The sequence below is a fragment of the Tachysurus vachellii genome, chromosome 11 (assembly GCF_030014155.1).
Source record: "Tachysurus vachellii isolate PV-2020 chromosome 11, HZAU_Pvac_v1, whole genome shotgun sequence".
Lineage (NCBI taxonomy): Eukaryota > Metazoa > Chordata > Actinopteri > Siluriformes > Bagridae > Tachysurus > Tachysurus vachellii.
This window is the reverse complement of record NC_083470.1, coordinates 21,531,952-21,544,669: the sequence shown is the minus strand read 5'-3', so window position 1 is coordinate 21,544,669 and position 12,718 is coordinate 21,531,952. Positions and strand designations below refer to the sequence as shown.

Sequence of the window (12,718 nt, the reverse complement as noted above, 5' to 3'; positions counted from 1 at the left end):
CCTGGAAACTATAAAAGTAGTCAAACATAAACGGTAAAAATTCATATAAATAAATAAATAAATAAATAAATAAATTTGAATATAGCTTTCTTAAAAGAAATAGATGTAAACCTTATGCTCCCATATGGTGTCCCTGATTTTTTAGTACACATTCAATATAACATATCATTGCTATCAGAAATAGACAATACTGTGAGACCCAAAGCACTGGGAAAATAATCATCCCCTTCATGTTTTCACAGTGTTTTTTGTTATTGTTGCAGCCAGAAATGCTTGAATTTGCACTTTTTCCCCCCCAAAAAAACAATTTGATATGCTGTACTATGTTGTGTTTGAGACACAAGAACTGAAGAGGCCTTTGGCTAAATGAGCTCTGTAAAGATTGTTGCACAAGTCTTGGCTCAAATCTGTGAAAAAGTTCAATTCATTTTGAAAAATTGTTAGCTCCTCCAAACATTTTGCAGTTTGTGTGATATTGTGTTCATTTCTGCAATTAAGAGATCACAAAATTCCGGATTGACTGAATACACAAGCTGCAACTCATTACCTGTGAATCTTGAAAAAAAAGAGGGTTAAAATGGGAGCAGAATTTGAATCTGTACATGAAAGGGTTGAAGGTTTGTTATGAAGCAATAGAAGGTAATTAGGTAATTATATATATATCTATACATGTATATATCTATATATATATATCTAAGCTGAAATTGACAAGTTTGCCTAAACTGATAGCTCTTAAGTATTAATTTAATCACACTGTCTAAAGGTGATTCTGATTTAGTCTCGTGGTAAAAGACAAATGAATTAACATGTACATGTACCACTGCTGCGCAGGCTGTAATGTTAGACTTTATTGTCTGATATTTTCTAACAGATTCATGCGGAAAATGTGTATGACTGCACTGGGTGAAGACATGTCCTGCTTGTACCGGGTGTAATGACAGAAAAGCATTTAACTTTTGTTGAGAGTTTGCAGCTTTGAATCCTAATGATAATTTATTCTTTTAGCAGAAGCTTTTATCCGAAGCAGTGTACAATTAAGCTGAGCAGATGAAGGTTAAGGGTCTTGCTCAAAGCCCCAACAGTGACAGCTTGGCAGTACTCGTTGTTCCCATGATAGGTGCGGTGACCCTGCTCAGGATAAAACGGTCACTTAAAATTAATATTCATTCTAATGCAGTCCCTGGTGAAAAAATCCTTTCTAATTGTTTTTATCTCATCAACTTCATTAACAATGAAATCACTTAATAGAAACCATTAGGCCATTTCTAATTAAGAGGTTTTTCTTTGCAGTGGCTTCTGTAGACATGGTACCAAACAACATGTCCCTTTGGAGTTTTCTCAGTGATTATTTTAAAAGATTCTTTTTTGTTTTACTAGACCCATGCCTTGCCGGTATTCGCCACATTTGCGCTTTTGACACTTGCCAATCTTGGGCATCAGAAGAGGGCAGATAGCTCTTTCATTTCTATTGTGCTACACTGTGATGCAACCTGAGTGAAAATTTGATAAAAAAAATGCAAGTGTCTGGCTTTATATTTACTCGGAAAGTTTGGTAGCTGTTCTATGATCGGGGAAAGCTGGTGGGCGGGAATTGGCAGGTCACCAGATTGGGGAGAAAACGTGGAGGAATAAACTCCTGCTTACAATGCACACTGTAAAACCTGTGCCAAGAAATGCGTTCTCAGTGATGTGCAGATCTAAAATAGGTTTTGCTCCAATTAACACCAACATTGTCTGGCAGAGAAACATGTCCATAGGGGCTGAGACAGTGAACTTTAAAAAATGGACACTGCCTCTGTAGCCAACATGCTGACTCAGACTAAACAAACATCCAGTCTCTCAGTGTGCAGTAGACAGATACAGTCCTGGTAGCCTATAAAGCTTGCTTGCATTACAGAAAGTTGTGATGCTACATATGCATAGTGAAACCAAACAAGCAAATTGGGAATTCCGTGCAATTTGATACATCCCTGTTGGGCCAACTGCCATGTCTGAGGTTAGACTTCTTCTGCTCCAGTGACTAAAGACGAGCTGAGGGAATTTCTAGGTAAGCACCATATATACAGTACACAGAAGTCCAGCTGTTTCAGGAGTGATGCATAAAGTAGCTGTAGAAAAATCTCATGTGCAGTTTACAGCAGTGCAAATGAAACACGGTGACCTTGAATGGTGAGTAAATTAAAAAGAACAATGTTGTTCTTAAGCATTCAGGAATATGATGAAATTTCCTAGAAAATAATAGACACAACCTCAAAGCTGAACATAAAGACCTGTATTGAGTGAGTGAATAGCAATACATAAGTCATATCTTTAAGCCTGGATTATATTTGTTTTTAACTAAACATATGTAAGATGGCTGCTGTGCAGTTGAAGCAATGTTTGTTAACTCTGCATATTATAAAACAGTGTACAATGTAAATAGTGGGGAAAGTGTAACACCATGTTGTTTGCAACTGATTATACAAACTAGTATTGTGTTTCAGTTAAATACATACAAAGGTCTGTTTTGTGAACAAAACTGCCAAATGTCTTAGATGTAAAAGTAACTTTAAATCTTCTGGATCTAGATTCCAACTTTAGATTTAGCTCATTAAAATAAAAGCAGAAATGTTAAAAGAGAAACAGAATTTGTAAGTGTGTTGAACATTGGTGTACTCAGATACCTGATGGTCACAGCTATTTTTGGTTCCAACTAGTTGTTTCAATGTTCCAGAAGTACATAAGGTACACAAGCAAGTACAGGTTTGTGACCAAATGCTGCTTGACTTGCCCTTGCTTCTGCCTGCAAAGTTATGTATCATGTATAATCCAGGCCTTAGTACTGATGTTGTAAACCCAGATGACTTCAACCATTGCCTCTGCCAGTTAACAGGAATGTACTTAAAAGCCTGTCATGATGACAAGATACCTCATGAAGCAACACTTACACCAGCTCTGAACAATAAGCACCATTCACTACTCTAAAAATTTCCCTCACCCAGGATTCAAGCAGTCTCAAAGGATGGTGTAAGCCTGATGCAAGCAAAACAACCAACTGCTTGTGTATCCAGAGCTTTGTCTGACAAAAGACAAAACTACAACAAATGGAACTCTTCAGACCACAGAGTTGGTTCTGAAAAGATTGCATCAGCACATGTATGGTGCTAGGTTTCAATGTGGTGTAGCAAATATCATTTCTGCCTCACAGCTCCAGGGTCCCTGGCTTGATCCTAAGCTAGGGTAAGTGTCTGTGAGGAGTTTTACATGTTATACCCATTCAGGTTTCCTCTGGGTTTTCTGATTTCCTTTCACCTTCTGAAAACCTGCCATCCCATTCAGGGTGTATACCAATCTGTTGCTGTGACAGATTTCAGATCCACCATGACCCCTTGACCACTGAAGATGAGTGAATAAATGAATGTATATTGAATTCAGGAAATGCCATTTTGATGATATACCCTATATACCCTATTAATTGTGGATGCATTGTTCAAGAATTTTGAAGATGTTCTTAATCAATGTTATCTCAGTGAGGAGAAGGTCATATACACCGCAGTACAAAAACTTGTCTACTGGACAGCATAATGCAAATCTTTAGGAAAAAACTGCCACTGAGGACAATGAAGCGAATACATAATGCAGCCACATTAGTTCATTAGACATTAAATTTGTTGAAGATGGACTTGGAATGATTGGCAAGCATATTTTAGGCCTTAATGCTAAGATGGGGGTTCTGAAATGGTGGCACGCAGCACAAGTGCTTTATACAATGACATTTGTTTGACATAAATTCTATCATTTACTTAAAAAAATGTTCATGTTTGTTTTTGTGATTAATGTGATTTCATGATGAAATTCACACCTTTAAGTTGTTAAGGACAATTTACATCGTGGAATTCATTATGAGATAGTAATAGTAATGAGACAGGAATAGTAACTTCTCATTGACCATACATTGTAGGGTTGAAACCTTCAACCCCTGTTACTTGGTTCCAAAAGACTGAGAAAATATGACAATGAATATGACATGGCATAAAAAATCATACTCTAGCCTTGGTCAAGCCAACTAGGTAATCTTTTTATCCCCATGAAGAAATACAACAATGAGTGAAAGCTTGAACCACTTGCTTCAAGCAGCTAAGGAGCAAAACGTGAAAGAAGCAGGTGAATAAGAGATGTGTTCACCAGCCACCTGATTTTTTTTCTATTGGGAGGGTGATAGACCATGTGGTAGAACAGGTCAACAAACCTGTCACATGACTGCACAATGTCACCATCTTTCATCCACACATCAGTGGCCCATTCAAGTGCTTTCCCAGTGAGCTGTGAGATGAGCTGAGCCATGCTGCCTTTATCAAACGTGATCTCTGGAGAGGAGAAGTACAGTCAGCACTGTATTTGGAAACCCAGGCATGTCATACTTGTCAAGAGAAGCTTGTTACCTGACATGGGCACCAGTAATGGAATTCATCACGTGTTGAAGCTGGCTAGGGAGAATTGCTAGTGTTGCAAAGATTTACTGACTGAGCTTTACTTGTTGCTGTTCACTGACTACACCACCATGAGCAGAGAGAGGTGCTGGAATTGACTGAACCCATCGTGCTCCCATGTTTTTACCAAAGTCATCTATCGTGAAGCAGATATATGAACACTAGAGCAGCTTTTCTGGTACAAATAACACTAAGTTCTGACTGATATCTTCTAGTAACTGTTCTTTGTAAGGTTGCTTGGTTGCAGAACAGGTACCGCAGTGTCTCTGGTTTAATCCAAATCTCATACTACTAAGATTTCACATATTGTCCCTCTAGTCATATGTGTGTTCCTCTCAGTTCCCCAGTTTATTTCCACCCACAAAACATTTCTGTAAATAAATAGCTTGGCAGCTGTAAATTGAATGTATGCATGTTGCTCTATAATACAATAATGGCCCTTTCAGGCTGTATTGCTATTCATATGGCTATATCTGCATAAACGTTTATTTATTTGCAGATGCTTTTATCCAAAGAGATTTACAATTCAGCTGACGAAATGAAGGTTAAAGATCTTGCTCAGTGACACTTGGAAACCAGTGTTTCTGGAAAAGGCTCTACGTGACCCTAAACAGGATAAGCTGTTTACAGAAAATCCAAGTTCTTGGTAATGCAGGTCATTGTATTTGACCTAATGACTTTCATTAGCAGTTACACCATTAGATACGTAATAGACACCATTAGGCCATTACTAATTAAAGTGTGGTTTTATACACATTTGGCTATGCAATATGCCAAGCAAACATTCTTATTTTGGATATACTTTCATTAATATTTAGTTGTATACTGTACTTTCATGTATTTCTAAATGACTGCTCTGATATTGTCCAGGTTTGCCTATTTTTCAATAACAGAGACAGTGCAAACACTGCTTTGGGACTGCTTTTCTAATGGTGACTCGGTGGTAAGGTAGTAATTATTACAGAAGCCACAATTGGGCCATTGAGCTAAAATATTATTAAATTTCTTCACTTATAAGTCGGTTTGCATCAGAAAAATGATTGAACTTTAAAGTGTACCTGCATACAGTATGTTCTAGCCCTTAATATGATGTATGACTGTGATTATTGTGTGGTGTGGTACTGCTCTGTTATCTCATTCAAGGGTAAAACTGCTATAGGTTACTGCTCTATGTCTGATGTCAATCACTTAATACAGATACATCTACAGATAAATGTCACGAGGTGGCAAAGCAATCAGAATAATCTCCATCCCAGCAGGAGGAGGACCGTCATCCAAAAAAGCAGTCTGGCAAAGGCATAATTTGGCATGCTTAAGTGTCAGACAGTTTGAAGTATGTGCTAAAATATGTGTGTACTGCTCACACTTTGCTCATTGATTTGTAATGTTTATGCTCCTAAATCATGTGACATTACTTAATACATTTCCAGGTTCTTGAAAGTCTTGCTTGCTGCTCAGTAATAAAAATCTGGAAGACATTAGATGGCAAGATCTCCGCGTAGCTCAGTCACAGCATTGGTTCTATCATTTGGTCACTGAAGACAAATACACCTGCCAGAAAGATTCATAGGGCATCTGTTTGAGTCTAGAGGTGCGCATTGGAACTGGGATCCCATGGGACACAACAGAAAAGATGCATGAGAAGGCTTTTTTTACAATCACGCAGGCGCAACTGAGTGGTGAGATACGCATTTACTGTACAGCTTCATTCATTAATCCTTAACAACTGCCTAGTCAGGTTCATGCTGTTTAAATTAAGCTGTTAATTTTCTTATATTTTGGGAAATAGAACCAATAGGTATTTGATTGATTCATTTGTTAGGAAATATCTCAGACAGGTACTGTACAAAGCAAAATAACAAAAGCCTGAGCTGAAATTAAAAGAACAGATCTCTGAGATTACGTATGGCCTCAAGTGATGTAGCTGAGGTTGAGGAAAAGTCAGAGCCAGAATTAACACAGCATGTTGTCAAGTGCAGGTATTTCCAATATAGGATTGCCCAGTGTTTCTGGGTCATTGTGGGAAAGGTTCAATAAAGGGGATAACACCTTTTCAATTTAGGCCACACCCAGTTGAATACGGATACAGATACTGATACATATAGGTACTGTATAGAAAGCACAAACAGATGCACTAATGTTACTGCACTTAGTTGCACTCCTAATTTTTAGGATTAATTTTTTTGGGCCACCTTAAGGATGGAAACACTGACATATACCCGGCATTACAGTATAGTATAGTAGAAATGTTCTGATTTAGACATTTTTTCTGTGCACGGAAAGACTTGGCTATGTTTGTGATTGAGAATAAAATGTCAAGGACCAAACATGAACCAGTTTTCAATAGGCAAAAGAAAATAGCTATGACATTGCTGTTAACCTGCTGTAAATGAGTTATTTTACACAACTCTGTGGGTAGGATTTTAGAGAATTTTGGCCTTCAGTTCTAAATGAGCATTAAATTGCATTTATTATTGTCTGATGGCAAAGATGAAATAATGGCAAGACCATGTATGTGGGAAGCTTTTAAGGGGATCTAACGGCTCTTTTGTGTATTATGATCTCATCTCCTGATGTTAATGTAGTCTGATAGAGAATGACGGTGACAACACAGTGACTGTTTTGGCACAGCTTTAGGGAACAAATCCCTAAAAACCAAATGGGTAGCAGCACTGCAGCACTGTCCCAATTCCCCATAAAAAAAAGAGGGAGCGACAGCGAGTCAGATCCAAAAGCCAGTCATCACTGGACTCGGGAGCAAAAGCAAAATCATTTTCAGGGCTTAAAATAACAAATAGAAACAAAATAAAATGAGTAAAATTCTATAGGTTATAAGAACAGGAAAAAAAAAAGCAAAAACATTGCCTGCTTTTTTTTTTTTTTTTTTTTTTTTTTTTTTTGGTTGTATAAGGAAAAAGTGCTCATACCAGTACTATTATTAGTCAGATATCCTGTAATAAGACATTAGATCACTGATATATTTAAGACCAAGACCATTTAATTCTCTGCACATTAATATATCTGTATTGACTATTAAAATGAGTGTGATGTTTAATATGAAGATAAAAGGAAGAGAAAGCTTAAGCACTGCAGCACTTCTAGCACAGGCCAGATCCAGACGGAGCAGACCTGCAGTGCTCCTGTAAAGCAGAGCAGACCTTGAGATTAGAAGAGCACTACGTAGTAAATTCAATATTCAGATCAGGATTTTAAAACTAGAATTTTTTTCCATGCCACTAATGAAGCATGGACGAAGCAAGAACAGTATTTTATAGGATTTTGATTTTTTGTTTTAAGTCCCTAATAACATTATAGCACCCGCATACACACATCAAAGAATTTCACTGGATCTCTGAATCCTAAAATTTAGCATATAAATATCTTGCACATCAGTTTTTCCATCTGAATTTCTGCTTGTCTAGGTCTTATCATCTGTCTCTGCCTATCATCTCCTAATCCCATGATCATCAGAGCTGCACACGTACAGGTCCCTGCTCCTGCTCTACTGCAGAGGGTCTGTGAAAGGTCTATGATCCTGTACTGAAATAAAGCAGTCTGACATCACTATCTTTCATCTTTCAAGCCTCATCGAAAAGAAATCATGTGCTCCTGCTTATGCAACAGACAAATGCCAGAAACACCTCGGAGCTTCAGACACAACGCATTCCTGCAGCAGATCCACATCACACACTGCAGCGGAGACTCGCAGTAATACACACACACTTCAGTCACCTCAGTATCAAGGGTAGGATTATAAGAGGGAGATGATAGGTGAGGGGGCAAAGAGAAAGAAGACTGATGCAGGTGGATGACACTATGCGTGTGTGAAACTTCTCTCATTCATACATCCATAATGCAGCAGGCATGAACTAGACATACCATACTGCCTGTCCTTCCTCAGTCAGAGGCAGAAAACATTATCATTCTCCTCACAGCAACCTTGCAGCGTGAGCTTGTGCCAAAACTCTCTCACCTCTCTCTCTCTCTCTCTCTCTCTCACACACACACACACACACACACACACACTCGTTCCTTTCCTATATCTCATTTAGTATGTCACAGTCGCCCTGGTTACTTCATGCACACACATACACACTTACTGTACAGGTACCATGTGACAAGCACACTGGACAAGTATCAGGAACAGCGTCACACACTTACACATTTGCACCAGTGCCAGGTATCACTGCAGGATACGCAGTTATTTCAAGCTTTGTCAAATACCAAAAACCCCTTGTCAGGACAGGTCAGCTGTTTTACGAGAGCTCAAACACACACACACACACACACACACACACACACACACACACACACCTACACACACACATGCAGTTGCCACTCACCCTGGTTGTTGGTGCCCCCATCCCCCTCCTCGCAGTCGGTTAGGTTGTTGAGCATCTTCTGGGAGAGAGAGATCCAGAGCTCCCACTATCGCTGCTGGTGCACTGATGCTGCCTCAGCTGCCTCTGTGGATGCTGCTGCTGCTGCTGCTCTGTCCAGGAAGGAGGGAAAAAACATGCAGAGCAGATAGAGAAAGAGAGAGAGAGAGAGAGAGAGAGAGAGAAAGAGAGAGAGAGAGGGAGAGAGGGAGAGAGAGAGAGAGAGAGAGAGAGAGAGAGAGAGAGAGAGAGAGAGAGAGAATGCTAGGAGGAGGAGGAGGGAAAGTGAGCAGTATTAACTCTCTCGCTCTCTCCTAAAGAAAAAAGAGCAATGAAGCAGCCTTCTTGATGTTGCTCTGCATGTTGCACCTCTCTCTCTCTCTCTCTCTCTCTCTCTCTCTCTCTCTCTCTCTCTCTCTCTCTCTTCTCTCTCACTCTACAGGAGGAGGGGTGTGTGAGAGACAGCCTGCAGGGGAGTACATGATGGAATGCCTAAGAGCATGGCTTTTCTTATACATTTCTCCTGTAAAAATCAGCCTACATTTTTTAAATAAATGCTTTATTCATTCTTGCCATTTCATACCACTGTCCTTATCCGCATATCAGAAATCTTAAAGAAAAGGAAAGTCAGATTATCTGACGCATAACAAATAAGGAGAAGGTCTACTGTAAGGTGCTTCCGTGTCTTTTTCCTCTTTTGTTACATTTAGGTGTAATATAATGTATGACATCAGAGCGGAATTCTGCTTTAATGTGGACTGTAGTATGGACCGTTAGTTCTTAATCATGCAGAGAAAAACATTAGCATGAATGAAGTGAAGTATCCTTCAAACTATATATCGATCCTGAGTATCCTCCTTCTTTATCCATCCTTTCTGGAATTTATATGCAATATAATTAAAAATCCTGGGTATCCTCCACCCTGAACCTCCAATCATCTGTTCATCAACCTCGAGCACCTGCTATATCCATGCTAAACATGCAATCCTCCATCCATCCCATCATTCTAAGCATGATCCGTCCATCCATCTTGAGCATTTGCCATTCTTACATGCAATCAGAATATTCATTCATCCATTTTTAGCATGTCCTATTCCTTCATCCATTCATCCATCTATCCATCCATTCAGTGTATCTAAAATGTTTCCATTCATCTGTAACATCTGTTATTTCTCGAGCCATCCAACCATACAGAGACATCGCTATTCCTCCAATCACCCTGAACATCAATCTATCCCCTATCAACCATCCATTCATCCATTTATCCATCCATCCATCTATCCATCCATCCAGCTGGCCATTCATAAATTCTGAAATCATTCCTTATTCCATCCTGGTCATTCTTCATTCCACTTTATCCATCTGTCTTGAATAACTTTCCTCCATTCATTCTACATCTTTCATAAATCCATCTTGAGTATCACACATGCATTAATTCTGAACATCCTCCAACCATCCAGTCATCCTGAGATTCTGCTGCTGTAAACAAAACACCGTTTCCAGAGTTCCAGGCACAACTATCAAAGGTTTCACTCTGTTTCTTGTCGTGATTATATCTGTGAATGGAAGCTGAAAAGGGCATTAACCATATCTGTTCTCCTTGTGAGAAGGATGGCCCTGCTTCCCTGTTGCTTTGTTGTTTAGTTCAAAACAGAGAGAATGACAGTAAAGACACAGTGCCTGGCCTCGTATGTTGGATGGAACAAAACCTATTCTCTTCAGTATACACAATGATGACATGATAAACCATACTGTTACAATAATACACTTACACAACAACCAGAGAGTGCTGAATGAATGGGAACATTTTCTCCCTGTTGATCAGAACTGAGCATTGACTGAGACTTTGCCAGGGTTAGGGTTAATTATTATATATTCACAGTGTTTACAGAGCATACTAAAAAAAACTTTTAGTGTTTTTAATAAAACACAAAAATGAATTTGTTTTACATCTCCCATTCTCATTCAAGTGCTTCTGTAGGTAACAGCCTAATTCACCTATATCCATGTGCTAGTCTTGTAGTATTATCCATCTAGTCATCCACCATCCTACATACCAAGAATAGGGCATCTGAACCATAAGGATCTTAACTTATAAATTTCTTTATGATTTGAATGATGCTGGATCAAATGGTGCAGGCCATCCTCTCGGTCTTCAAGGAAGATTTGCCCAATGTGTTTCATGATGAACCCAGAACCCCTCAATAAACTAAGAGCTTTCTATAAATACATCACGGAACATAAGGGGGAAAAAACGCTCACTGCAGGGAGGGCAGATGTCAGAGAAGAAACAACCAAGGACTGAGAGTCCCATAAATAGAATGCATTTGGAGTGAAATAGGAATGGAAGGAGGAGGTAAGAAAAAAGGACACTTTTTGGGATGTTTTGCATGTTCTCCTTCTGTCTGCACAGGTTTCTTCAGTGTTCTCCAGTTTCCTCCCATCACTCACAGACTTGCCATTAGGTGGATTAGCTATGCTCAATTTTTCTGCGTGACTGAAATCTTGTGAGTGTCTGTGTGTGATTGTGTTTAAAGCTGGTTGTAAGGTTTAAAGTTGTTTTCACACGATTCTATAACTTGAGACGAATAGGTGATGAGACAGGTTAAGACTAAGCATTTCAAATCATATGGGTTTTTTTTAAATGCCTTAAATAATTGTATTTCTGGAATGCACTAACCGTGTTCTACCATCTCAGAATATTAGTGCCTGGTATCTCAAATCTGTTTCTCACCCCCACAGAAACCATCATGTTAATTTGTAACATATCCTGTGGTTATTATTAGCACTTGAGGACACTTGAGTATTGAGACAATTCTCATATGGCAGCCTCAAACAAAATTGTGACCAGTGGTTGTAATTTTAAAAATGCACATAATGATATGAAGTACAGGCTGTAGCTGTTTTCCTTCCAGAACAAACTGTAGATTCACACAGTATATCGTTGGCAGTCATGTCAGGTGATTACACTTAATGAAATGCTTCCTAGTTTTCATGTGCTGATGCATCCACATAACATTACCAGCAGTTATCAGTAAATGTTTTACTGATGTTTCAATGGGACAAACTAGAAGTATAAACTAGATTTGTAAAGTTTGTCATGACAAACTTTGATGTTGGCTTTGACGATGCAAGTATTCGCAACGGATGGTGTTTTTTGGAGGCAAGTGGATATAAGGGTTAGTGTTGCTTTTGGAGGCAAGTGGACAGAAAGCTAGGTTCCAAAACATTTGGAGGTAAGTGGAGACAAGCATGTGACATCATCCAAATACTCCTGAGGAAGTTCCCCACATTGGGCTGATTGTTTTGATATGTCACTTATCCATGTTGTGCTAATTTTTGGTTTTCACGTGACATCACGTTACGTCATCAGAATACATGTGAGGAAGATCCCCTCATTGTTCTGAGTGTTTTGATATGTCACATGTCCATGTTGTAAAAAGTTTTTTGATTTTACATATTTTGGGGGCGGGGCTGCGGCACAACCGAAAGGCCAGTCGGTACACCAATTTAAAACTTTGTTCAGAGTATCACCCTAAAGGAGCTGGCTGAGTTTGGTGTAGATAGTTCGAAAGCTTGCCGAGTTATAAACCTCCAGAGTTTATAATGGGAGTCTATGGGAAAAAAGGCCACTTTGAGACCCGGTACCGGAAGTACCGGTACTCGGATCGCTTAGAAAAGTAATAGCAACAAACTTCAGACCAGCGTCTACAACATATCCGAATTTGGTGCATGTGGCTCGAAAGCTCTAGGCCGGATTAAATTTTTATAAATTTTTGTCTAAGCTTAAATAGGAAAACAGAATGTTGGCTTCTACAAAGCCAACATAATTAAGTACATACTGATTTAGTAATGTACAACCTACATGTA

General features: G+C 39.0%; 1 protein-coding gene across 1 annotated transcript in view; it reads right to left on the bottom strand.

Moving 5' to 3' along the window:
* Positions 1–8,915, bottom strand: part of slc12a5b (solute carrier family 12 member 5b) — a 61,979-nt gene extending 53,064 nt beyond the window's left edge. The window contains exon 1 of the mRNA XM_060881862.1: positions 8,813–8,915. Within this exon, the coding sequence (XP_060737845.1) occupies positions 8,813–8,867 (55 nt within the window). The 5' untranslated portion in view covers positions 8,868–8,915. The remainder of the gene's footprint in view (positions 1–8,812) is intronic.
* Positions 8,916–12,718: the final 3,803 nt, after the last annotated feature.